We start from the raw sequence: 27435 nt of genomic DNA, 5'->3' as shown, positions 1-27435 counted from the left end.
GACATCATACTGCTGATCTTCACACCAGAGGTCCACCAAACAGCTTCGTGTGACTCTGTGGCGCAATGGTAGCGCTTCTGACTACAGATCAGAAGGTTGTGAGTTCAAATCAGATTGGCGCCTTCATTATTTCCTGAGACCGTTTTCAGGAGACCCAGCAGAGTTACTGGACTGAAAACATATCAGTGATGACTTAGAAATAACTCCTGAAAAAAGCTCAACAAGTCTTCCTGCGCTTCTGATTTGTGGCCACATACTCTGTCCATCTGTGTCACGTACTCAGATGTTTCCGTACCCTAATCCAGGCGTTGGCCTGCCAGATGCAGCTCTTCTCATGACTGTATCTGGCTCGCAGATAAATCTAGGCTGAAACTTCTTCACTCGGTCAGTAAGGAAGGTAAGGAATTAAAGTAATCAGATTACAGTCATATTTTAAAATTAATCAGATTACAGTAATCTTTTAAAAAGTAATCAGATTACAGTAATATTTTAAAAAGTAATCAGATTACAGTAATAATTGTGTTTAAATTTATTCATTATAACAGTTTCCCAACTGAGCTCGTTTTGCTTCCATTTGCTGTCTTTGAACATGTTAGATTTATAACACATTTATATTTGAATGAACCGTCTGCAGCAGGGTGACGTTGCTGTGACCCGCAGCTTGTTGATGGGCTAAAAAAAGAAATAAAAACGACTTTGTTGTGGTTTTGACTGACAAAATCATCACGTTACGTGTAAGAATGGATCTTCCAACAGAAAAACTCTGCTGCGATCAACTCATTTCACATAAAGTTCATTCATCTAATCGTTCATTTTTAGTAGAAATAATCCAAACCGACGGCCTCTCACTTCAGTGGGAAACATGAACATTAACTTCAGGCAGCAAAGTCACTTTACTGAGCCTAAAATCAAACCTCAGACCTATTTTTGGTCTCTGAGAGAAGGTTCTGGAGTTGGGTACAAATCCGACACGACACACGATGTTTGACTTTTAGTTTTTTATTTGAAATGCACATTTTAGAAAAGGAACTACCACATTTTATCGAAGTACAAAAACAACAGAGAACAAACTATGAAGCAAGTGTTTTGGTGGTGTTGTAGGAAGCCGTGGACGGCCCAGACTGCTCCTCGGATGCAGCAGCAGCTGGATTTTAAGTCCTCACGGTGCAGCAAAAAGGACAAAATTCTGACGGGTGTCAGAGGCTAAATCCCCGCTGAGGTCGGCTTTATCCGCCCAATGAGGAGCCGGCGCTGGTGGAGGCTCAGGAGAAGCACCTAACAGATAATCAGTGGATCATCCCCAGCTGTGGGAAACGGCCTGGTGGAAGCTTTGCTCAGTTTCACCGTGTGCTGCTGTGTGAATAACTGCTGTTTCTGCCTGTCAGAGCTCAGTAAAAGTAAAACAAAACATTTAAAGTCAATTTTAGTCCAAGACTCGGATTAAACGGCAGATTTTCTTTCCTCTGAGGCGCCGTGGCTGGACTGAAACGTCCTTTAGAGGCCACCCAATCCCTCTCCATGAACTTACTGCTAAAATAAGTCAAACAAAAGGGCACAACTGATTAAATCCAAAGAGCTGCTGCATCGGACCGCCTTTTCTTGCACCACAGTCCTGAAATGTTCTCCGATGTGTCGAACTGACAGTAACCGACGGCCGGGAGCAGAAGATGCTTCAAAGGTCGTTGTCGTGTTGTCCTTGAAGATGCTGAGTCAGCTTTGAGCTGCCTCAACTCCTCCTCACACACAGGTCCTCGCACTCCTTCTGCGTCCTGAAGCGGTTTTTGTTTCCTCCACAGCCGCCGTACCAGAAGCGAAGGCATTTGGCGCTGCTGCTACTGTAGAACCACTTCATGGTGTATTTGTGGCAGCTGCCCTGGTCTTTGCTGAGGAGACAGACGTCTGGATGGAAGCAAGAAGGAAACAGGAGTTAAGAACATAGCTGATCCCTGAGGTGTCAGACGTCTTCCTCAGCAGTTAGCGGCGGTTTTCTGCCACACGTCTGACTGAAGTAAACCTTTTTCTGGTGTTTAACTCGGACAGAACTGTGCTCCACAGCCTGCTCTGTAAAGCACTGCAGCGTCTGACTCACGGCACGAGGTTAGATTCAGCTTGAATCTGTGATCTGCAGTTCAAAGGTGGAAAGGAAACTGAAATAAAGTCAGGGAGCTTCTGTCCTCTCAGCAGTAATTATCAGAGGAATCCTGTGGGTTTAAACATGCAGAGAGATGAAATCCAAGCAGAGAGAAACCCAACATGTGTCTGATCTCAGAGGAGGAACGTGAAAGTTCAGAGCCGACGCTCACATTCCTCTCAGGACTTCACTCCTGACCTGAAACAGAAGCAGCACCATCACAGCTTTGTGTTACCGTCGAGGTCGGCGACTGGATCCGAGCGCCGTCCTCCTCCCCCGCTGAGCGGGTCCGTCTGACTCAGGACTTCAGTCTGCGGCTCATCACCGACCTCCATGTCGGGCCTGGACACAAACACAATGTCCTGATGGTAATTACAGTCTTTCCTATGAGAACGGATCAGAACCTTCAACAGCTGAAGGAGAAATGATCCTGAACCCTTCTGCAGCATTCAAAGACTCGCTTTAGAACCGCCACAGATGCTTCAGTTTTATCGTGAATCCTGCAGATTAGTCTCTGAATTTTGGTTTGTCGACGCTGGGAAACTGTGGCTGAAGGGGCTGATGTGATGATGTCACACTTCACGTCCTTTTGATTGACAGCAGGGAAGCGGATGCTTGAAGGAGGAAAGTGAAACACCTGTAATAAAGGCTAAATGAAGGCAGGACACATATCTGAAGCAAATATTCCAGCACCTTTATCTTCCTGAATGATCTCAGGCGGACATTTTGGGTGGAAGATGCTCACAGACCTGCTGCTTCTGCTCATCCTGCTCAGCTTTGAGGAGACAAACCCATGTGAATGCTGTGTTTGAATCCGTTACCTGCTGATGATGACGGAGTCATCTGGCCTGGGCAACTTGAGGCAGGTTGGTTTTACAGAAGGTGGAGGATACGAGTTCACTCCCTCTAAAACGAACCGAGACAGAAAAGCTTTGTGTTTGTGGCTGAAAACAAAGAACAAGGGAAACGCTGAGAGGCTGAGTGTGTGTGGATATGAGTTCATTCCCTCTGAAACAACCAAACACATTCATGTGGTGACGCAGTACCCATGATGCAGCAGAGTCATTAACCATGTTCTACCAATCACATTACTGACTGAACTCCTCAGACGGAGCTTTTTTAGGCAGATGTTTGGATGTGTTCCAGCTGGAAAAGCTCGGCTGAGTTACACCTGAGCCTTTCTCACTGTGACCTGAGTGTGTTCTTACTGCTGAGGGCAGAGAGGAAGACTCTGAAGTAGCGCTGGGCGTAGCCCTGGTCCTCGGCCTTCAGCTTGTCCAGGTGGATCAGGTGCTGCTGCAGAGGCAGACTGGCCAGCTCCTCCGCCTGCGTCCGGTTGTAGCGGCCGCCGACTGTCACCACAAACAGCGCCACCCCTTCACACTTGGCTTTCTGGGAGATGTAGCGCAGCAGGGCCTGGTCCCTGTAGGCCGTCTGGGTGGCCACCACAGCCAGCACAGCCTTCTTCCTGGCTGAGCCGGCCTTCAGCAGCACCTCCCTCAGGGTGTAGTCCAGCGTCAGTCCCAGCACCGAGGAGCCGCCCTGCTGCTTCGTCTTCTGCATCAGGTGCTCCCTCATGGCTTCCTGTCTCTGGTAGGTCAGCAGGTCGAACTCCAGCTTGGGGGTCTCGCTGGAGCCCTGCTGGACCACAGCCACTCGGGCGTTGTTTCTGGCTCTGCGGGGCTGAGGACTCACGGCCAGCTGCTCCACCACAGAACCCAGCAGCTCCAGAGCTCCGCTGTACTCGTCGGCCCTCATCTCCCTGGAGCCGTCCAGCAGCACGACCAGGTCCACATCCACCTGCTGGGGCGCCAACTCTTCTGGGATGAAGGCACACTCCTCCGAGCGTCTGCAGGGGTCTGAGGAAACAGCAGCCAGTCAGGGGACGGCTCGTCATTCAAGATGAACAGAACCGAGAAGAATTTGCTGTCTTATCTGACAGCATAAATCTGTTAAAAGATCAACATTAACTAACATTTAAAAAAAGTTTGATCTTCTTCCCCTCAGACCTGATTTTACTGTTGGGCTGAGATCAGATGAAGAAGCTGAAAGCAAAGCTTTCTACATTTCAGGATTAGGCTGCATTAGAGGCTAAATATCCCAAAGTAAAAGGTTATAGTGAAAGATTTATGATATCAGCTCCAGACTCACCGTGACAGATGACGCAGTTCTTGACCCTCTGCAGGTCAGCTGACATGTCCTGCTGCCTCCCCAACACTGTGAAGATGAAGTTCCTCGAATCATCCACCTGCAAAGAAACAGCGTTAACTCCCCATAAATCCATCTGCAGCCTGCAGACACAGCTCCTCTGTATGTTTGATTTATGATCAGCAGTTAAAGTGGGAACAGATCTAGCATGAAGGAGAAATACTTCCAGCTTAAGTAGGAGTGAGTTCATGTGTTTGAAAGTCCTCAGAAATGTCCTCCCTAATCTGCATTAAATCAAACATCCACTGAAAAAGATGTGCAAGCATCTCAGTTTGGTGGGAAACTGTAAATCAGAACTAAATGAAAAGGAATAATTTCCTTCTGACACTTTACAGAGAAAACGTAAGAGGAGGCAGAAAGGAGACTCAGCTTGGACTGAGCTCTGCTTTTCAGCTGTTTTAAGCTCAGCTTTTATAATGTGAGACTGAAGACGTGTTGGTGAGAAGCTACAGACACTTTTTATCAGCAGCTACTGAATAAAGCAACATTAACAGCAGCAGTCTGAACATCAGAGGATGGGCAGAAATGTTGGTTATTGATGGATAAAGAAGAGAAGCTGGAACTGTCTGCATTTGAGCAGAAATCCTGATCTCAGAGCTACAGATCTGATGCATGAACAGCAGCGGGGAACTACTCAAAGAGTGAAGCCTCTTCACACGCAGACGATCTTTAAACATTTCATCGGCCTGCAGAGGCTTCTGCAGCTGCTAGAAACGATTTAAAAAAGAAGATAACTTCAGAGAGAAACTGGTTAGCTCGGAGGAGCTAAATGTTCGTCCCATTAAACAAACCTCAGAACAACCTTTTGTTCTGTTTCTTCTTCTTTCCTTGTCCCCCGGTCCGGTTCAGTTCTATTACATGTTATATATTGTAAACAGAAATAAATAAATGGGCATCAAGGGGAGCTTTACATTTATAAAACTTCCCTTGGCAAAGCAAATCTGTTTGGCATCAAAGGTATTCAGACTACAATTCTGCTGCCATGAAGCTGAACAGGACAAGGGGGAAAAAAAGAACAACTTTTTGTTCTGAGAAAAGCAGAAATAAATGAAGTTGATGAGATGAAACATGAACGATCTTGGCTTCAAACTGTCTGTAATGAAATAAAAGTCTGAGTTTATGTCAGAATGACTGATTTTTCTGACCTGGGCTTGTCTTTTGGATTGATCTAACAACTGTTTGCTCCTTCTTTGGTCCACCATGTTCACCTGAAACTGCCCAAAAAGGCCAGTTTCACTACTGGATGCAGAATTTCAGTAACTTTCAGTTCCCTGCAGCTGCTGTTCTTCTGCAGACTGCTCCCCTCTCTTCTTCTGCTCTTTAAATCTTGGTATTCATCGTGGTGACGTGAAGGGATCCAGTTATCAGACCTACCTCCATCGCTTGACTAATCCTGGGAGCGTTCCTCAGAGAGACGACTGCTGGGACAATGTTGAGAGCCCGGTACCTCATCATGGCCCCCATGATCTCCTCAGTGTCCTGGGACGGCCCGTTGGCAAAGAAGATGGCCACCTTCCTCATCATCAGCCCAGATCTGACACGTTTAAAGATGTTCTGACCCACAAAGTTCATGGCGCTGCCGAGGTGGCGCTGGTACGTGGCGCGCTCCCAGGGGATGTTCTCCACGGCTTCCTTCAGCGTTTTGATGCTGCGATGCTCATGGAAGCGGATCAGGTGCTTGGTGTGGCTGTTGTACGCCACCACAGCAATGCGGGCGCCCGACAGACAGTTGCTCCCGGCGATGGTGATGTCATCCAGCAGGGAGACCAGGGCCCGGCGCTGCCGGTCGAAGACGGCCGAGGTCACGTCGTTTGACATGTCCAAAGCAAAGAGCAGCTCGGTGGGGTAGGCCGGGCAGAGCGACTTACCTGCACAGAGGGATGTTGGGAAAGCAGAGACTTTTCTCAAAGTGCTGCACAAATAAAAAGAAATGCTCAGACTGAGTCTGAAACCAGCTCTGAGTCAGTGAAGCACAAGTTATAAAATATCCACGAAGCACCAGAGAAGGTCAAAGATAACTTTGGGTAACTTTGGGTAACTTTGGGTAACTTTGGGTAACTTTGGGTAACTTTGATTAGTTTTGGGTAACTTTAGGTAACTTTGGGTAACTTTAGGTAACTTTGGGTAACTTTGATTAGTTTTGGGTAACTTTAGGTAACTTTGATTAGCTTTGGGTAACTTTAGGTAACTTTAGGTAACTTTAGGTAACTTTAGGTAACTTTGATTAGTTTTGGGTAACTTTAGGTAACTTTGGGTAACTTTAGGTAACTTTGGGTAACTTTGATTAGTTTTGGGTAACTTTAGGTAACTTTGATTAGCTTTGGGTAACTTTAGGTAACTTTAGGTAACTTTGATTAGTTTTGGGTAACTTTAGGTAACTTTAGGTAACTTTGGGTAACTTTGATTAGCTTTGGGTAACTTTAGGTAACTTTGGGTAACTTTGGGTAACTTTAGGTAACTTTGATTAGTTTTGGGTAACTTTAGGTAACTTTGGGTAACTTTAGGTAACTTTGGGTAACTTTGATTAGCTTTGGGTAACTTTGATTAGCTTTGGGTAACTTTAGGTAACTTTGATTAGCTTTGGGTAACTTTAGGTAACTTTGGGTAACTTTGATTAGCTTTGGGTAACTTTGATTAGCTTTGGGTAACTTTAGGTAACTTTGATTAGCTTTGGGTAACTTTGATTAGCTTTGGGTAACTTTAGGTAACTTTGATTAGCTTTGGGTAACTTTAGGTAACTTTGGGTAACTTTGATTAGCTTTGGGTAACTTTAGGTAACTTTGATTAACTTTGGGTAACTTTAGGTAACTTTGGGTAACTTTGATTAATTTTGGGTAACTTTAGGTAACTTTGGGTAACTTTGATTAGCTTTGGGTAACTTTAGGTAACTTTGATTAGCTTTGGGTAACTTTAGGTAACTTTGGGTAACTTTGATTAGCTTTGGGTAACTTTAGGTAACTTTGATTAGCTTCGGGTAACTTTAGGTAACTTTGATTAGCTTTGGGTAACTTTAGGTAACTTTAGGTAACTTTGATTAGCTTTGGGTAACTTTAGGTAACTTTGATTAGCTTCGGGTAACTTTAGGTAACTTTGATTAGCTTTGGGTAACTTAAGGTAACTTTGGGTAACTTTGATTAGCCTTGGGTAACTTTAGGTAACTTTGGGTAACTTTGATTAGCTTCGGGTAACTTTAGGTAACTTTAGGTAACTTTGATTAGCTTTGGGTAACTTTAGGTAACTTTGATTAGCTTTGGGTAACTTTAGGTAACTTTGGGTAACTTTGATTAGCTTCGGGTAACTTTAGGTAACTTTGATTAGCTTCGGGTAACTTTGGGTAACTTTGGTTAGCTTTGGGTAACTTTAGGTAACTTTGATTAGCTTCGGGTAACTTTAAGTAACTTTGATTAGCTTCAGGTAACTTTGGGTAACTTTGATTAGCTTTGGGTAACTTTAGGTAACTTTGGGTAACTTTAGGTAACTTTGATTAGCTTTGGGTAACTTTAGGTAACTTTGATTAGCTTTGGGTAACTTTAGGTAACTTTGGGTAACTTTGGTTAGCTTTGGGTAACTTTAGGTAACTTTGATTAGCTTCGGGTAACTTTAGGTAACTTTGATTAGCTTCGGGTAACTTTAGGTAACTTTGGGTAACTTTGGTTAGCTTTGGGTAACTTTGGTTAGCTTTGGGTAACTTTAGGTAACTTTGATTAGCTTTCGGGTAACTTTAGGTAACTTTGATTAGCTTCAGGTAACTTTGGGTAACTTTAGGTAACTTTTGCAATAACTCCCAACAACTTTCTGGATGATGTTTTGGCATATAAGAACAACAAGGTAACCACGTTACTCACCAACTTTATCTGGCTGAGAAAACAAAGACATACATACCCTTGGAACAAACTGTGAAGGAGGAACATAACATTTAGAGTTTAGTCTGTGACGTAGACTTCACACAACAAGATCAAACTGCCTTTTCTTTCACACCTTTCAGCATTTTAAAATGAAATAACTCATTCATGAATATACACTCACCACAATTTTCTCTGATGAAGTTGATAAGGTCGCACTCCTGACAACACAAAAGATGATCAGTACGTCTCTTCTTTTGCTAAATGTTGGCTGGTGAGGTGGATTTAAGATGGACTTACAGTCTTTCTTCTTTCTCCAGGAGGACCTTTGGGACCCTTGAAAAGCACAGAGAAAGATAAGAGCTGTCACTTCATACTGCTGCTCTTACTGAAGCTCAAATAACTACATGAGACATTTCCAGGTTTAAAATGTTGTTTAACTGACCTTGTGACCTGGATGACCTGGCTCCCCAGGCACTCCTGACTCTCCTGACCAGCCTGAGTTGCCCTGAATGAATAAAACAACAAACAGACATAAGTAAAAAGGCAAAAGCACTTATGATTAAGATGCCTGACACTCACCGCTCGACCTGGGCTCCCTTTACGTCCCGGATATCCTTTGGTTCCCTCCTGACCGTCTTCGCCCTGAACACAAGAAAACATTCGATCCAACAGTCTGAACTTCAACGAGCTTCTTGCTTCTCTTTTCTGAGCTGTGATGTCAAAAAGGTTCCAGTTCTTGGACTCACCGATTTACCAGGATAACCAGGAAAACCAGGATCTCCCTGAAAGGAGACAGTGAGAAGAAAGTATTTCACAAAGGATGATTTCCAAACATTTCTGTCCAGCCATTTTATTATAAACACAGGAAATACCCCTTTATAGTTCCAGCCCACATCTGACATGGAAAAAAAATGTAAATAATAAGATCCTGGATCCTGCAATCATTCAGGCTTCTGCAGGAGCTCCGATAGGAGACTTATCTTCTTATGCTGCAGTTTACCATTAAGGAACAGTTTCATATTACAATAACAAATACAATCACAATAACTGAAAAAAACAAGCATTCATTCACTTTTCTGAGCCCATTTACAGTGTTCAAATCAGCTTTTACCTTTGGACCTTTGAGTCCTTCACGTCCAAAACCATCTGCGCCATCACGGCCCTGAAAACACAGACAGTCACGACCTGAACTGGAGAAAAATCAAAGGTGGCATATTCTGCCCCTCTGAACAATTTGACTCAACTTTCTGAGCTCTTTCAAAAGCTGCAATGAGGAAGTTTCTGAAAAGAAAGTGACAGCAGTTAGCTGTAAGTTAGCAGTTAGCTGTAAGTTAGCAGTTAGCTGAAAGTTAGCAGTTAGCTGTAAGTTAGCAGTTAGCTGAAAGTTAGCAGTTAGCTGTAAGTTAGCAGTTAGCTGTAAGTTAGCAGTTAGCTGAAAGTTATCAGTTAGCTGTGGGTTAGCAGTTAGCCGTAAGTTATCAGTTAGCTGTAATTTAGCAGCAGATACTAGCAAACGATGCTTTCTCATCAACAGTAATGGACCAAGTCGGAGATGTGCACAGCGTAACTTGTAGTAATGCATGTGAACCGTTAGCAGGGTGGATGTGAGTGGGCGGGGCTTATCAAAGGTTTTGTAATGAAAATCAGAACGGCTCGTTCAATGAGGAACTTTCAAACAAAGGGAACTAAATAAATACCAGGGTTGTGTTTTTGGGGAGTTTTACACCTGCTGGTGACTTCAGACGCCCTGATATATGCTCCCAGGAGCAGGAAGAAGGAGTTTTACACTTCAGACGCCCTGATATATGCTCCCAGGAGCAGGAAGAAGGAGTTTTACACTTCAGACGCCCTGATATATGCTCCCAGGAGCAGGAAGAAGGAGTTTTACACTTCAGACGCCCTGATATATGCTCCCAGGAACAGGAAGAAGGAGTTTTACACTTCAGACGCCCTGATATATGCTCCCAGGAACAGGAAGAAGGAGTTTTACACTTCAGACGCCCTGATATCTGCTCCCAGGAACAGGAAGAAGGAGTTTTACACTTCAGACGCCCTGATATATGCTCCCAGGAACAGGAAGAAGGAGTTTTACACCTCAGACGCCCTGATATCTGCTCCCAGGAACAGGAAGAAGGAGTTTTACACCTCAGACGCCCTGATATATGCTCCCAGGAGCAGGAAGAAGGAGTTTTACACTTCAGACGCCCTGATATATGCTCCCAGGAACAGGAAGAAGGAGTTTTACACCTCAGACGCCCTGATATATGCTCCCAGGAACAGGAAGAAGGAGTTTTACACCTCAGACGCCCTGATATATGCTCCCAGGAACAGGAAGAAGGAGTTTTACACTTCAGACGCCCTGATATCTGCTCCCAGGAACAGGAAGAAGGAGTTTTACACTTCAGACGCCCTGATATATGCTCCCAGGAACAGGAAGAAGGAGTTTTACACCTCAGACGCCCTGATATCTGCTCCCAGGAACAGGAAGAAGGAGTTTTACACCTCAGACGCCCTGATATATGCTCCCAGGAGCAGGAAGAAGGAGTTTTACACTTCAGACGCCCTGATATATGCTCCCAGGAACAGGAAGAAGGAGTTTTACACTTCAGACGCCCTGATATATGCTCCCAGGAACAGGAAGAAGGAGTTTTACACTTCAGACGCCCTGATATATGCTCCCAGGAGCAGGAAGAAGGAGTTTTACACCTCAGACGCCCTGATATATGCTCCCAGGAACAGGAAGAAGGAGTTTTACACTTCAGACGCCCTGATATATGCTCCCAGGAACAGGAAGAAGGAGTTTTACACTTCAGACGCCCTGATATCTGCTCCCAGGAACAGGAAGAAGGAGTTTTACACTTCAGACGCCCTGATATATGCTCCCAGGAACAGGAAGAAGGAGTTTTACACCTCAGACGCCCTGATATATGCTCCCAGGAACAGGAAGAAGGAGTTTTACACTTCAGACGCCCTGATATCTGCTCCCAGGAACAGGAAGAAGGAGTTTTACACTTCAGACGCCCTGATATATGCTCCCAGGAACAGGAAGAAGGAGTTTTACACTTCAGACGCCCTGATATATGCTCCCAGGAGCAGGAAGAAGGAGTTTTACACTTCAGACGCCCTGATATCTGCTCCCAGGAACAGGAAGAAGGAGTTTTACACCTCAGACGCCCTGATATATGCTCCCAGGAGCAGGAAGAAGGAGTTTTACACTTCAGACGCCCTGATATATGCTCCCAGGAACAGGAAGAAGGAGTTTTACACTTCAGACGCCCTGATATATGCTCCCAGGAACAGGAAGAAGGAGTTTTACACCTCAGACGCCCTGATATATGCTCCCAGGAACAGGAAGAAGGAGTTTTACACTTCAGACGCCCTGATATATGCTCCCAGGAGCAGGAAGAAGGAGTTTTACACTTCAGACGCCCTGATATCTGCTCCCAGGAACAGGAAGAAGGAGTTTTACACCTCAGACGCCCTGATATATGCTCCCAGGAGCAGGAAGAAGGAGTTTTACACTTCAGACGCCCTGATATATGCTCCCAGGAACAGGAAGAAGGAGTTTTACACTTCAGCGCCCTGATATATGCTCCCAGGAACAGGAAGAAGGAGTTTTACACTTCAGACGCCCTGATATATGCTCCCAGGAACAGGAAGAAGGAGTTTTACACTTCAGCGCCCTGATATATGCTCCCAGGAACAGGAAGAAGGAGTTTTACACCTCAGACGCCCTGATATATGCTCCCAGGAGCAGGAAGAAGGAGTTTTACACTTCAGACGCCCTGATATATGCTCCCAGGAACAGGAAGAAGGAGTTTTACACTTCAGACGCCCTGATATATGCTCCCAGGAGCAGGAAGAAGGAGTTTTACACTTCAGACGCCCTGATATATGCTCCCAGGAACAGGAGGAAGGAGTTTTACACTCCAGACGCCCTGATATATGCTCCCAGGAACAGGAAGAAGGAGTTTTACACTTCAGACGCCCTGATATATGCTCCCAGGAGCAGGAAGAAGGAGTTTTACACTTCAGACGCCCTGATATCTGCTCCCAGGAACAGGAAAGAGTTTTACACTTCAGACGCCCTGATATATGCTCCCAGGAACAGGAAGAAGGAGTTTTACACTTCAGACGCCCTGATATCTGCTCCCAGGAACAGGAAGAAGGAGTTTTACACTTCAGACGCCCTGATATATGCTCCCAGGAGCAGGAAGAATGAGTTTTACACTTCAGATGCCCTGATATCTGCTCCCAGGAGCAGGAAGAATGAGTTTTACACTTCAGACGCCCTGATATCTGCTCCCAGGAACAGGAAAGAGTTTTACACTTCAGACGCCCTGATATATGCTCCCAGGAGCAGGAAGAATGAGTTTTACACTTCAGACGCCCTGATATATGCTCCCAGGAACAGGAAGAAGGAGTTTTACACTTCAGATGCCCTGATATATGCTCCCAGGAGCAGGAAGAAGGAGTTTTACACTTCAGACGCTCTGATATATGCTCCCAGGAGCAGGAAGAAGGAGTTTTACACTCCAGACGCCCTGATATATGCTCCCAGGAACAGGAAGAAGGAGTTTTACACTTCAGACGCCCTGATATATGCTCCCAGGAGCAGGAAGAAGGAGTTTTACACTTCAGACGCCCTGATATATGCTCCCAGGAACAGGAAGAAGGAGTTTTACACTTCAGACGCCCTGATATATGCTCCCAGGAACAGGAAGAAGGAGTTTTACACTTCAGACGCCCTGATATATGCTCCCAGGAACAGGAAGAAGGAGTTTTACACTTCAGACGCTCTGATATATGCTCCCAGGAGCAGGAAGAAGGAGTTTTACACTTCAGATGCCCTGATATATGCTCCCAGGAGAAGGAAGAAGGAGTTTTACACTTCAGACGCCCTGATATCTGCTCCCAGGAGCAGGAAGAAGGAGTTTTACACTTCAGACGCCCTGATATATGCTCCCAGGAGCAGGAAGAAGGAGTTTTACACTTCAGACGCCCTGATATATGCTCCCAGGAACAGGAAGAAGGAGTTTTACACTTCAGACGCCCTGATATATGCTCCCAGGAACAGGAAGAAGGAGTTTTACACTTCAGACGCCCTGATATATGCTCCCAGGAGCAGGAAGAAGGAGTTTTACACTTCAGACGCTCTGATATATGCTCCCAGGAGCAGGAAGAAGGAGTTTTACACTTCAGATGCCCTGATATATGCTCCCAGGAGAAGGAAGAAGGAGTTTTACACTTCAGACGCCCTGATATCTGCTCCCAGGAACAGGAAGAAGGAGTTTTACACTTCAGACGCCCTGATATATGCTCCCAGGAGCAGGAAGAAGGAGTTTTACACTTCAGACGCCCTGATATATGCTCCCAGGAGAAGGAAGAAGGAGTTTTACACTTCAGACGCTCTGATATATGCTCCCAGGAGCAGGAAGAAGGAGTTTTACACTTCAGACGCCCTGATATATGCTCCCAGGAGCAGGAAGAAGGAGTTTTACACTTCAGACGCCCTGATATATGCTCCCAGGAACAGGAAGAAGGAGTTTTACACTTCAGACGCCCTGATATCTGCTCCCAGGAACAGGAAGAAGGAGTTTTACACTTCAGAACCTCGTTTCATGGCTGCAGTGAACGTATAAAAAAGGCTGCAGTTTACAAACTCAGCAGATGTTGAGCTGCCTACCGGCTCTCCTCTGGGTCCTTGTGGTCCTGGAGCTCCCTTCACACCCGGCTCTCCTGGTTGGCCCTTCAGCAACAACAAACAGGTTCAAAGTTACATTTTCCACATTCATTCAAATCTTTAGCTTTAATTCTCTTTTACTGTAAAGGTCTGTTTGCCCTTCGACTCCCACACTAAACTATCCCAAAGAGCTCTTCTTGATTATTAAAAACAGATTATTAAAAACAGATTATTAAAAACAGCTTATTAAAAACAGATGATTAAAACCAGATTATTAAAAACAGCTTATTAAAAACAGATGATTAAAAACAGCTTATTAAAAACAGCTTATTAAAAACAGATTATTAAAAACAGATTATTAAAAACAGATCATTAAAAACAGATTATTAAAAACAGCTTATTAAAAACAGCTTATTAAAAACAGATGATTAAAAACAGATTATTAAAAACAGCTTATTAAAAACAGCTTATTAAAAACAGATTATTAAAAACAGCTTATTAAAAACAGATGATTAAAAACAGCTTATTAAAAACAGCTTATTAAAAACAGATTATTAAAAACAGATTATTAAAAACAGATCATTAAAAACAGATTATTAAAAACAGATTATTAAAAACAGATTATTAAAAACAGATTATTACATCGAGCCTCAGTCACGGTGAGGTAACCTTAACCTAACATCTGTCATTCAGCACAGATTCAGAGGTAAGAAGCAGGAAGCCATGCTGCCCACCTTCCGTCCGTTAGCGCCACGACTTCCAGGTTTTCCCAGGTCTCCGAGTGGTCCCGGGTTTCCCTGCAGGAAACAGAGTCAGAGCTGAACTAACGACCCGGACGCCATCTTCTTATCGCTTATCTTAAGCCGATGTTCGGTATCAGTCAGAATGTTTCCATGCACAGCTCAACCGGGCCACTTAATAAGACTTCTCTGCTGGTCCCAGCCTGCACTCGTGGGATGGGAATCAGTGTTTAATGGCAGAAAGTCCCACTGTACAACCAGAGGTGACATGACCTCTCAGCTCGCTGCTACTGGGCTTTTTCCACGTTGTGTTACAGATTAAAACACACAGCTTAGTTAAATTAGCATCGTGTCTGGGCCTAAAGGCGGTTCTGACCACATGCGTAGGAGACAAACCTCCCTCAATAAAGCTGTGGAAGGCTTTGAGATCAGATTATATTTCCCTGGAAAGACAAAGACTTGGTATTAATGGTCAGAATGACCTTTTTACAGCAGAGTGTTGGAGCTCAGACTGCAGCTGCCTGAACTGTAAGACCTAATAAGGACTGTTGAGATATAATCTGTCTGTACTGTGCTGGACTGTCTTAATCTTTGAAAACGTTCAATAAAAACAATGTTAAAATAAATAAATGAATAAATAAATAAGCGGTGAGTCGGACAGCTTTGTTCATTTCATACATAATTCATAAAATGCACGTTCCTGTGATCTGTTATGACTAAACAAACAGAAACAGACTATATTTAAGCTAAATATATTACTGGTAATTGTCTCTCTGTTAAATCAGGCCTGAATCTCCCATTCTGGGAGGAAAGGAAGCAAAAAGAGGACCAGCTGAATAAGACAAATCGAACAGGACAACATGATGATCTGACCTGAACTCCAGGATAACTAGGATAACCTTTTGGTCCCCGTTCACCTTGTTCCCCGCTGCGTCCCTGCAGAATCAGCACCATTTCAGTTTTAAAACACTTCATCAACACCTGAGGGGGAATTACATTGCAAGATTTTTTATTACGCTGCTGTTAGAGGTGGAAAATGAAAGAGAAATCAGCCAAACAACAGCCTCTGAGCCTCTGAAACCCTCGTTTCAAGCTTTCCCCTGATGATCGGAGGAAGAAATGGCTTAAACTTCCTCCTCCTTTTCCTCCATTTTCTTCCTGTGATGCATCCCAGACATCTCCTCTGCAGCTCACCTTGATTTGGGTCTGATTCCAGGCTTTGGACTGCTCCAACAGCACAGAAAACGCTCCCAAAATGCTGAAAATCTGCGTTTTCACAGGACAAAAGCTGCAAAGAAAGGCGCAGCAGGTCCAGAGCTGCTGCAGAACTTTACAACAGCTCCATCGATCACTGTCACTGAGCAACAAGTCGGCTTAGAAATTGAAACATTTGTTTTATGGCTCAGCAGCTGCTGCCATCCCCTGAGGTCATGCACACATGTTCAGTATTACGCCAAAGAACAGCCATGAGCAGGATTCTGGGGAAAAGCAGAGCCCTGTGAGAGGTGGCCTGGCAGACACCAAGGTGGGTGTACTTTCTCAGATGGTTCAGCTTCCATGGAAACTTCCATGGAAACCAAAGAAGAAATCTTTTCAAAATCTGTTCCCAGGAAACATAATTCTGTGGAAGAATCTGTGTTCCCATAAAAGTTTCTCCCGGAAAACAGAGGAAACGGTCAGATTTCACCTTTAAAGACGTGAAATCTCGTGTTTTCTAACCTCTCCAAGTCTTTCTGTGTTTCTATCTTCTGTATCTGCCCCCTTCTGTGCTGCAACTCTCCCAGTTAATGAACGAATTAAGGAAACTTCTATTTTAAAAGAACAGATAGAAAGACGTTGGCCGCAGAGCTGAAGACAGCATGAGTTTGACCTGTGTTTCCCTGTTCCAACAGGTATCCTTTGAATGGTGTTATGGTGTTTTTCCCCCCTCTTTTCCCTCTTTTCTGTCTTCTCAAACCCCAGCTGGTCGAGGCGGATGGCCACCCTTCCTGGTTCTGATTCTGCCAGAGGTTTCTTCCTGGTTCTGGTTCTGCCAGAGGTTTCTTCCTGGTTCTGCCAGAGGTTTCTTCCTGGTTCTGGTTCTGCCAGAGGTTTCCTCCTGGTTCTGGTTCTTCCAGAGGTTTGTTCCTGGTTCTGCCAGAGGTTTCTTCCTGGTTCTGGTTCTGCCAGAGGTTTCCTCCTGGTTCTGGTTCTTCCAGAGGTTTCTTCCTGGTTCTGCCAGAGGTTTCTTCCTGAGTCTGGTTCTGCCAGAGGTTTCTTCCTGGTTCTGGTTCTGCCAGAGGTTTCTTCCTGGTTCTGCCAGAGGTTTCTTCCTGGTTCTGGTTCTGCCAGAGGTTTCCTCCTGGTTCTGGTTCTTCCAGAGGTTTCTTCCTGGTTCTGCCAGAGGTTTCTTCCTGAGTCTGGTTCTGCCAGAGGTTTCTTCCTGGTTCTGGTTCTCCCAGAGGTTTCTTCCTGGTTCTGGTTCTGCCAGAGGTTTCTTCCTGGTTCTGGTTCTGCCAGAGGTTTCTTCCTGGTTCTGCCAGAGGTTTCTTCCTGGTTCTGGTTCTGCCAGAGGTTTCTTCCTGAGTCTGGTTCTGCCAGAGGTTTCTTCCTGGTTCTGGTTCTCCCAGAGGTTTCTTCCTGGTTCTGGTTCTGCCAGAGGTTTCTTCCTGGTTCTGGTTCTGCCAGAGGTTTCTTCCTGGTTCTGCCAGAGGTTTCTTCCTGGTTCTGGTTCTGCCAGAGGTTTCTTCCTGGTTCTGGTTCTGCCAGAGGTTTCTTCCTGTTAAAGGGAGTCGTTCCTTTCCACAGTCCCTCAGGCTCAGGACGGGAGATTGGACTGAAGACAAGTTTCGGTCCAATCTGTTGGTTTCCTTAGCTCGGATATTATTTTTGAATTGGCTCCATATGAATTAATTGGATTATGATTACAATGAACTGAATTCCAATTGGCTTGAATTGGACTTTATTACTTCCTTCTCACCTGTTCACCAACGACTCCTGGGACTCCGGGCTGTCCTCGGGCTCCTTTGTCCCCGGGCTCGCCCTGCAGCAGATGATCAGTTAAACTACCGTTCAATAATCAATAACGTGAACCTGCAGCTTATTGATTTCTTCACCTACCGGCTGACCGCTGGCACCTCTTCTTCCATTTGGACCCTGCACAGCAGAAAAGGTTCAGTCTGAGTGAGTAACTCACAGTCTGCCTGCTTCCATCGAGGGAAGAGACACAAAATGTTCCCTCTGGGTGAAACACTCAAAGAATGAGGAAACAAAACCGACCGAATTCAGCGAATTCAGGACGAAATAAAAAGGTGTTAAACTCCAACATCACACTGTCCCATTATTTATGGAACAAACTAAATCACAGCAGCAGAGAGTAAAACTAAGTGAACCCCTGATCCAGCAGCTTCAGCAGCAGTGAGTGTAAAACTAACCAAACATCTCCACTTTGCTCTGGTCTGTCCAAAGGACATTGTTCCAGAAGTCTTGAGCTTTGTTCAGATGCAGCTTTGCAAACCTAAGCTGTGCTGCCATGTTCTTTTTAGAGAGAAGAGGCTTTCTCCTGCAGCCCTTCCAAACAAGCCATCCTTGTTCAGTCTTTTTCTAACTGTGCTGTCATGACCTTTAACCTTTAGCATGCTAACTGAGGCCTGTAGAGTCTGAGATGTAGCTCTGGGCTTTTTCACCTTGGGGTGACCTTTAACCTTTAACATGCTAACTGAGGCCTGTAGAGTCTGAGATGTAGCTCTGGGCTTTTTCACCTTGGGGTGACCTTTAACCTTTAACATGCTAACTGAGGCCTGTAGAGTCTGAGATGTAGCTCTGGGCTTTTTCACCTTGGGGTGAACTTTAACCTTTAACATGCTAACTGAGGCCCGTAGAGTCTGAGATGTATGACCTTTAACCTTTAACATGCTAACTGAGGCCTGTAGAGTCTGAGATGTAGCTCTGGGCTTCTTCACCTTGGGGTGACCTTTAACCTTTAACATGCTAACTGAGGCCTGTAGAGTCTGAGATGTAGCTCTGGGCTTCTTCACCTTGGGGTGACCTTTAACCTTTAACATGCTAACTGAGGCCTGTAGAGTCTGAGATGTAGCTCTGGGCTTTTTCACCTTGGGGTGACCTTTAACCTTTAACATGCTAACTGAGGCCTGTAGAGTCTGAGATGTAGCTCTGGGCTTTTTCACCTTGGGGTGACCTTTAACCTTTACCATGCTAACTGAGGCCTGTAGAGTCTGAGATGTAGCTCTGGGCTTTTTCACCTTGGGGTGACCTTTAACCTTTAACATGCTAACTGAGGCCTGTAGAGTCTGAGATGTAGCTCTGGGCTTTTTCACCTTGGGGTGACCTTTAACCTTTAACATGCTAACTGAGGCCTGTAGAGTCTGAGATGTAGCTCTGGGCTTTTTCACCTTGGGGTGACCTTTAACCTTTAACATGCTAACTGAGGCCCGTAGAGTCTGAGATGTAGCTCTGGGCTTCTTCACCTTGGGGTGACCTTTAACCTTTAGCATGCTAACTGAGGCCTGTAGAGTCTGAGATGTAGCTCTGGGCTTCTTCACCTTGGGGTGACCTTTAACCTTTAGCATGCTAACTGAGGCCTGTAGAGTCTGAGATGTAGCTCTGGGCTTCTTCACCTTGGGGTGACCTTTAACCTTTAACATGCTAACTGAGGCCTGTAGAGTCTGAGATGTAGCTCTGGGCTTCTTCACCTTGGGGTGAACTTGCTGGGACGTCCACTCCTGGGAAGATTGACAGCTGTCCTGAATGTTTTCCACTTGTGAATAATCTTTCTCTCTGTAGAATGATGGACTCCAGATAGTCTGGAAATGGCCTTATAACCCTTCCCAGACTGATGGGCAGCAGCAGCTGCTTCTCTGAGATCATTGCTGGTGTCTTTCCTCCTTGGCATCGTGTTAAACTGACAGAACTTCTGCTTTTATAGAGCTGCTCACACTGACTGAGGATCAGTTAATCAGAGCATTGATCAGTTAATCAGAGCATTGATCAGTTAATCAGAGCATTGATCAGTTTATCAGAGCATTGATCAGTTAATCAGAGCATTGATCAGTTAATCAGAGCATTGATCAGCAGCTCCTGGCTGCTGCTCTTAGTTCCTCTTAGTGAGGGTTCACTTAGCTTCTCACACTCTGCTGCTGTGTTTTGTCTCAGTTTTGTTCCATAAATGTGTGATAAGTTGTGTGTTCATCTGGTTTAACTGAGTTTTCCCACCTGCTTTGGAGCCTTTTATTAATCTTTCTTACATAAAGCCTCAGAGTTGAAAGATGTTGGACTTTTTTCCACATTCCTTACCTGGAATCCACTGACTCCAGCCACACCAGGCCTCCCATCCACTCCAGGTGAACCCTGTGGATGTAAACACACCGGTCAGGTTTTTGGCTCATATCAGCTGGAACAGCACAAAAGCCTGAAACACTTCGCTGCAATGAGGAATAACACAATCTGAGCTGTGAAAGCTGTTCGTCAGCTAGAATCAGTCAGAGCTGGTCTATTAATCCCAACCCAGAGGTGGAGAGATCCTGTTTTCTGGCATCTCGCTTCATTCCAGGAGAGTCTGAGGCTGAGACTGAGACCTCCCAGCAGCTGGTGCAGCGCCGATGACAGAAGAGGAGGAAGTTCCCACATGGAGGCCCAGAGACAGCACAGAACTGTTGAAGCTGCCACATATGAGCTCCCATGATGCACCTCTCCTCCCTCCATGTTCTGCTGCTATAGGCCCAGCCTGCTGGGGGAGCTCCCATGATGCACCTCTCCTCCCTCCATGTTCTGCTGCTATAGGCCCAGCCTGCTGGGGGAGCTCCCATGATGCACCTCTCCGCCCGCCATGTTCTGCTGCTATAGGCCCAGCCTGCTGGGGGAGCTCCCATGATGCACCTCTCCTCCCTCCATGTTCTGCTGCTATAGGCCCAGCCTGCTGGGGGAGCTCCCATGATGCACCTCTCCTCCCTCCATGTTCTGCTGCTACAGGCCCAGCCTGCTGGGGGAGCTCCCATGATGCACCTCTCCTCCCTCCATGTTCTGCTGCTGTAGGCCCAGCCTGCTGAGCAGCTCCCATGATGCACCTCTCCGCCCTCCATGTTCTGCTGCTATAGGCCCAGCCTGCTGGGGGAGCTCCCATGATGCACCTCTCCTCCCTCCATGTACAGATGACATCATTGCTGTCATTAACTTGTGTTTCTCTCTCTCAGCAGGTGTCTCTGGCCTGGTGTTACGCTGCTTGTTGTCCCCTCTTTCCTGTCCTCTCAGCCCCAGCTGGTCCAGGCAGATGGACCCTTCCTGGTTCTGGTTCTGATGGAGGTTTCTTCCTGGTTCTGGTTCTGATGGAGGTTTCTTCCTGGTTCTGGTTCTGATGGAGGTTTCTTCCTGTTAAAAGGGAGTTTTTTCTCTCCACAGTCGCCTCCTGCAGCTCAGGACGGGGATTGGATCGAAGGTTTGGTTTCCTTAGCTTGGGAACATGAACACTTTAAACAGGCTTCATATGAATTTGACTCAGATTAAACAGATTAAACACAACTCATCTTGTAATTATTCATTTCTAGCTCAGCTGCTTGGTAAAGGAACTGTGTTTATGACCCGTAGAGCAGAGCTGCTCTTAGTGGTTCTGTCACTACAGTCGGGTCCAATGCAGCATCTGTAGCGGCACCATTTTGGACCTTTTCTAAGGATGTTTTCAGTCTACTTGTTTGCACTCAACCAGAGCCTCCAACAGAACCTGCTGCACCATGAAGAGAACTTTAACCGAACTCCTGAGCCGAGCTTTAAACACTCTGAAGTCTCTTACCGGTATTCCTTGGTTGCCGGGGTCTCCTTTGGGTCCTGGGCTGGTGTTGTCGGTGCCTGGTTCGCCCTGTGGAACAACACAAACTCCGTCAGAGGGAGAAGATAAACCCACACAGCTTTCCTACAGCTTCCAGCTGTGCTCCAGCTGTGCTGTCTTCCAGCAGAGCAAACATTAGGTTTTCTGTTTAGAATAAGGCACTAAAAGGGCTTCACTGATGGATTAAAGAGCTCTGTTAGCTCAGAGGAAGGTGGCTTTGTGTCTGTCTTCGTCACTTTGTCAGTTTGCTCTAAAAGAAAGCCCAATAAAGTCTTCTGTTATCAGCCTGCTCTGTTCCCCTTCCTTTCATGGGTTCAAACAGCAGCTACAGCTTCTTCTGCTGGTTTGTTTGGGGGTTTCCTGCCGAAGCTTCACGGCTAAACAGCTGTTTGTTGTTGAGCCTCGTTTCTCCTTCTCGGAGGGGCTCGCTGAAGGTTTTCAGTCATTAATTCATTCGGTCGTTGCATTGTAAAACATTTCATTCAAGGTCAGAACTAAAACAATGTTGATTGTTTCTGTAAATGAATCCTGAAGCTGTACGGATGCTGAAATCCTGGAGTGCTGCTGTTCAGCCGGCCGACAGACTCTGAAGGATGGAAGAACAGCTGGAAGAGCTGAAAAGGCAAATCATGAACAGATAAGATGTTTTTCTCTCAAGACAAAACACTTTGTAGGACCCAGCTGCAGACTCCTGAGTTACCAGCTGGGAAATCCCACTTCTTCTGTGGATTTCTCTCTCTGAGATGTGATTTCTCTTCATTTCCTTCACTGAATGCAGCATTTTCCTCTGCATCATCGCTTTGCAACAACACAACCAACAGCTGCAGTTCGCCATGTCGTCCCAGATGTGTTCGCTCACAGCTGTTTCTGGACGCTCGGAAGGAATTTAGACGATTGTTTCACGGGATGAAGGAGAGGTTCAACTCAAACCTGTCGTCTCTCAGTACACAGACGATCTATCCTGACTTTGTTTGGACTCAAACAACAATGACCTGAAATGAACTCGGAGTTTCACCGAAGAGGGAAACAGAAGACAGTTTGGAACTCACCGGATCTCCTCTCAGTCCTCGCTGTCCTTTCAGCCCTGCCTCCCCCCTGACACCCGGAGTCCCCTGAGGACGACAGTTCACCCTGTGAGTCACCGGACGGCGTCCGTTCTACACCTGAAAAGGCCTGAAGACGTCTTCACTGATCACGGTTCAAAGATGAAAATACAGAAAAGGAAGATTTTAAGGGTTTTACTGGGTTTCCGGCGTCTCCCTTCACGCCATCGGTTCCATTTTTTCCCGCCTCTCCCTGTGAACAGAAACCATCAGAATATAAGACCTCAGCACCAGTTTGACTGCATAAGAAACATGAAAAAGTCATTTTTCCTTTCACTAACTGTTAGAAAAATGATGTAGTTATAATATGGGAAAAGCTGCAAGAATAAGAGTTTCTGTGATGGGGGGGGGGGGGGGGGTGGCTCCTCCTGTCTTTTGGTTCTCATAACTCTATGCAGCAAGAAAAAGTGTTTTGACTGTCTGAACTCGTCTTCCCATGACATTAAAGGGCTAGTAATGCCTTTTCCCATAACTTTGTGTGGCCAGCAAACATAAACATTATAAATAGCATTAGCACCATTTAGTTAGCAGACAACTCTGAGCAGCTTCCTGACAGGTTGTGCCGACTTGTCTCTTTCTTGTAAGAAATAAATGTTTTGTGTTAATCGTATCCAGCGACTCTGAGCCTAATTTTGAGAGAATTTTTCTGACTCTAATGACGCGATCTCATGAAAAGATGCAAAAACAAACAATAAACTCGGCTGCGTGGCGTCACCAGAGGTCACCAGAGGTCACCAGAGGTCACCAGAGGTTACCAGAGGTTACCAGAGGTCACCAGAGGTCACCAGAGGTCACCAGAGGTCACCAGAGGTTACCAGAGGTTACCAGAGGTCATCAGAGGTCACCAGAGGTTACCAGAGGTCACCAGAGGTCACCAGAGGTCACCAGAGGTTACCAGAGGTCACCAGAGGTCACCAGAGGAGGCGCTGTGGGCTGCGCTGTTAGTAATTCAGTAGAAGAAGTAGTTACCCTAACAGGAAGGAAAAAACAACAACTGTGGTGGAGCTCCACGTTATCTCAGGGAATCAGATGAGAGTCCCAGTTTTCTCCATTTATCCTGATGTGCATCGACTCTTAAACAGAAACCTCCTCTTTGTTGACCTTTCACCTTTTAAACGTGAGTCTAAAACCCAGCTGTTGCTCCACAGCTTCTTTACAAACCAGACTTATTAGGTTTAGGGTCTTGTTGGGCTTCTGGTTCTGAGTTCAGGATAACTTCAGACATTTTGTCCTGTTCTTTCTCAGTTTACGGGTAATTTACAGGTTGCCTCAGCTTGTGTCTTTAGTTTAGCTCCAAAGTCCTAAATCACATGGTTTTGTGTGTAACTCATCATGCGTGTGAACATCGACTCTCATACCTGCTCTCCATCGATTCCATCCAGTCCATCTTCTCCGTCTTCCCCCTGCAGCAGTGGAGCAGAATCTGCCGTCAGATCTCAGGCAATACGACTCAACATAAACCAAAAGATAAATGCAGCACTTCACACTGGTTCTTTGCCAAATTAACTTAACATTCCAGCAACCCTGAGTCACTCACCCTGCTGCCTGAGAAGCTTCGGCTGCCCTGCAACAGAAACAACAGGATTTAACCTCACCAGCAGCTCGGGGTAAATGGTGACCGATATGAACCCCGCTGACCTCCTTACAGTCTGTGATTTGGGATGTCACTGCAGCGTCATGGCAACAAAGCAAAGCTGAAAGCTAAATATAAGCAAGAAAAGCTGATCTCCATGAAAGGATGCAACTTAAACCTCATTATTTAACCACCAGTTATACAGTCATGACTCTGAAATAATAACACCGTAATTCAGAAACAACTGAGCTCTCAAAATATAAAACACTTTGAAGCTTTAGGGCTTCGAATCTAAGAGCAGGTTCACATAATTTACCTCGAGTCTGAGTCACCGCTCAGCTCCGTTCTCACGCTCCACACTGACTGTCGTTACTGTCTGTAAAATGCGCCGCTAATAGTCTATTTGGCCTTGCAATAAAGTAAAAAAACATAATATATATATTCAGCCTTGTTTTTCACTGATTACAGAATGTGGCTTTTTTTATTCGGCTGAATATATTCGGTTCGGTGCATCTCTGGAAGAAAGAATCAGCAGCTAAAACATTAGAGTAAGTGCTGAAATAAAAGAGTCTTTTATTGATGCTTTAACCTCATCTGAACCGCAGCCACAGCACTGCAGCCGCTGCACTGAAGCCGCTGCACTGAAGCTGCTGCACTGAAGCTGCTGCACTGAAGCCGCAGCACTGAAGCCACAGCACTGCAGCCACAGCACTGCAGCCACAGCACTGAAGCCACTGCACTGAAGCCGCTGCACTGAAGCCACAGCACTGCAGCCACAGCACTGCAGCCCCTGCACTGAAGCCGCTGCACTGAAGCCGCTGCACTGAAGCCACAGCACTGCAGCCACAGCACTGCAGCCACAGCTCTGCAGCCACAGCACTGCAGCCACAGCTCTGCAGCCACAGCACTGCAGCCGCTGCACTGAAGCCACAGCACTGCAGCCGCTGCACTGAAGCCACTGCACTGCAGCCACAGCTCTGCAGCCACAGCACTGCAGCCCCTGCACTGCAGCCACAGCACTGCAGCCGCAGCACTGCAGCCACAGCACTGCAGCCGCTGCACTGAAGCCACAGCACTGCAGCCCCTGCACTGCAGCCACAGCACTGCAGCCACAGCACTGCAGCCACAGCTCTGCAGCCACAGCACTGCAGCCACAGCACTGCAGCCGCTGCACTGAAGCCACAGCACTGCAGCCCCTGCACTGCAGCCACAGCACTGCAGCCGCTGCACTGAAGCCACAGCACTGCAGCCACAGCACTGCAGCCACAGCTCTGCAGCCACAGCACTGCAGCCCCTGCACTGCAGCCACAGCACTGCAGCCACAGCACTGCAGCCACAGCACTGCAGCCGCTGCACTGAAGCCACAGCACTGCAGCCCCTGCACTGCAGCCACAGCACTGCAGCCACAGCACTGCAGCCGCAGCACTGAAGCCGCAGCACTGCAGCCGCAGCACTGCAGCCGCTGCACTGAAGCCGCTGCACTGAAGCCACAGCACTGCAGCCACAGCACTGCAGCCACAGCTCTGCAGCCACAGCACTGCAGCCCCTGCACTGCAGCCACAGCACTGCAGCCACAGCACTGCAGCCACAGCACTGCAGCCGCTGCACTGAAGCCACAGCACTGCAGCCCCTGCACTGCAGCCACAGCACTGCAGCCACAGCACTGCAGCCGCAGCACTGAAGCCGCAGCACTGCAGCCGCAGCACTGCAGCCGCTGCACTGAAGCCGCTGCACTGAAGCCACTGCACTGAAGCCACAGCACTGCAGCCACAGCACTGCAGCCCCTGCACTGAAGCCACAGCACTGCAGCCCCTGCACTGCAGCCACTGCACTGCAGCCACAGCACTGCAGCCACAGCACTGAAGCCGCAGCACTGCAGCCGCAGCACTGCAGCCACTGCACTGAAGCCACTGCACTGCAGCCACTGCACTGAAGCCACTGCACTGAAGCCACTGCACTGAAGCCACTGCACTGCAGCCACTGCACTGAAGCCACTGCACTGAAGCCACTGCACTGAAGCCACTGCACTGAAGCCACTGCACTGAAGCCACAGCACTGAAGCCACTGCACTGAAGCCACAGCACTGCAGCCACTGCACTGAAGCCACTGCACTGAAGCCACTGCACTGAAGCCACTGCACTGAAGCCGCTGCACTGAAGCCGCAGCACTGCAGCCGCTGCACTGAAGCCACAGCACTGCACTGCAGCCACTGCACTGAAGCCACAGCACTGCACTGAAGCCACAGCTTCTTCTCTGTTTACTCTGTGTTTCACTCCTTGAACTCTGTACTAACAGTCACCAGCTGGGAAATCCAACTTCTTCTGGAGTTTTCTGTGGATTTCTTTGTATGAGACATGAAATTCAGTTCCCTTTTCCCATCAAATGCAGCCTTTTGCTGTACTATAAGGGAGTTTTTTAGGTTTCCTGATAGACGAGCTTTGAGAAGGGCGCCCGTTGCTGAGGTTTAACAGAGTCGACATGTTGTCTCCTCAGAAGTGAGAGCCAGCGCTGTGCCCGTGTTAGTGCACGGTCGTGCACAGCTCTGTGCTCGTGGAGCAGGAATGTGAGGACAGTTTTCTAACAACAGATACTGTGCAGCATTCAGAGCTAACTGCAGTCAGTAGATGGCGTCTCAGTTTGTACCTTCGGTCCTTTGATGCCTGCACAGCCCTGGATGCCCTGACGCCCACTCGGTCCCGGCGGCCCACGCTCCCCCTGCAGGAACCAAACACAGAGATCTGCGGGTAACACAGCTCCAGCCAACGGTTCATGTATTACAGCTCAAACACGCATGGCTTGTTTCCAGATTTCAGATCAAGAATTTTCAAAGCAAACAAGCTCTGTTACTTCACATTTAAAGTCATTTTGGAGGTAGAGGAGCAGTGAACTGGAAAAAGAGGACATGCTCTTCATCTTCAGTTGATGTTTAAACATGTCAGAGTGGATTTGTGTCCAGAGGTTGTAACTCCTCCCACTTTCATCTCACCCTGACCAAATCTGGTATGAAATGTCACTGTGATGCTAAACCGACTGAAGAGCCACTTACAGCGACTCCCTCCTCCCCCGGAAAGCCCTGCGGACCCATCAATCCAGGCGGACCCTGTTTAAAGGAACACAAACAAGTCCGGAGGCGTCAACAGAAAGGTTCAGCGGGTCAGAGTGAGCAGAAGGAGCCTCTCTCTGCTTTATTATTCTGAGCTGTCACCTTTGTCCCGTGTGTGCCGGGTGGACCTCGGACGCCTTCGTGTCCTGAACATCTGCACATGACTTTGCAGCACACCCGATCCGCCACGGTGCTCTGCAGGGAGTCACAGAGCAGAAACTGTTCAGGGTTC

At 46.8% G+C, this 27435-nt stretch overlaps 1 protein-coding gene across 1 annotated transcript in view; it reads right to left on the bottom strand.

Annotated features, from left to right (window-relative positions):
- Positions 1-1017: 1017 nt before the first annotated feature.
- Positions 1018-27435, bottom strand: part of LOC140315874 (collagen alpha-6(VI) chain-like) — a 49646-nt gene continuing 23228 nt past the window's right edge. Inside the window, exons 13-39 of the mRNA XM_072393467.1 lie at positions 27306-27398; positions 27147-27200; positions 26744-26815; positions 24065-24091; positions 23886-23930; positions 22667-22720; positions 22474-22536; positions 21389-21454; positions 19900-19953; positions 17707-17742; positions 17567-17629; positions 15481-15543; positions 14602-14664; positions 13871-13933; positions 9296-9346; positions 8931-8966; positions 8764-8826; positions 8627-8689; positions 8482-8517; positions 8366-8402; positions 8222-8233; positions 5714-6207; positions 4283-4379; positions 3340-3990; positions 2953-3037; positions 2367-2473; positions 1018-1899 (exon numbers count right to left, since the gene is read on the bottom strand). Of these exons, the coding sequence (XP_072249568.1) occupies positions 1727-1899; positions 2367-2473; positions 2953-3037; positions 3340-3990; positions 4283-4379; positions 5714-6207; positions 8222-8233; positions 8366-8402; positions 8482-8517; positions 8627-8689; positions 8764-8826; positions 8931-8966; positions 9296-9346; positions 13871-13933; positions 14602-14664; positions 15481-15543; positions 17567-17629; positions 17707-17742; positions 19900-19953; positions 21389-21454; positions 22474-22536; positions 22667-22720; positions 23886-23930; positions 24065-24091; positions 26744-26815; positions 27147-27200; positions 27306-27398 (2721 nt within the window). The 3' untranslated portion in view covers positions 1018-1726. The remainder of the gene's footprint in view (positions 1900-2366; positions 2474-2952; positions 3038-3339; positions 3991-4282; positions 4380-5713; positions 6208-8221; positions 8234-8365; positions 8403-8481; positions 8518-8626; positions 8690-8763; positions 8827-8930; positions 8967-9295; positions 9347-13870; positions 13934-14601; positions 14665-15480; positions 15544-17566; positions 17630-17706; positions 17743-19899; positions 19954-21388; positions 21455-22473; positions 22537-22666; positions 22721-23885; positions 23931-24064; positions 24092-26743; positions 26816-27146; positions 27201-27305; positions 27399-27435) is intronic.

Source organism: Leuresthes tenuis, unplaced genomic scaffold (genome assembly GCF_036924035.1).
Source record: "Leuresthes tenuis unplaced genomic scaffold, fLeuTen1.0.hap1 SCAF_10, whole genome shotgun sequence".
Classification (NCBI taxonomy): Eukaryota; Metazoa; Chordata; class Actinopteri; order Atheriniformes; family Atherinopsidae; genus Leuresthes; species Leuresthes tenuis.
Note: the sequence above shows the minus strand (reverse complement) of the source record. Positions and strands in the feature narration are given on the sequence as shown.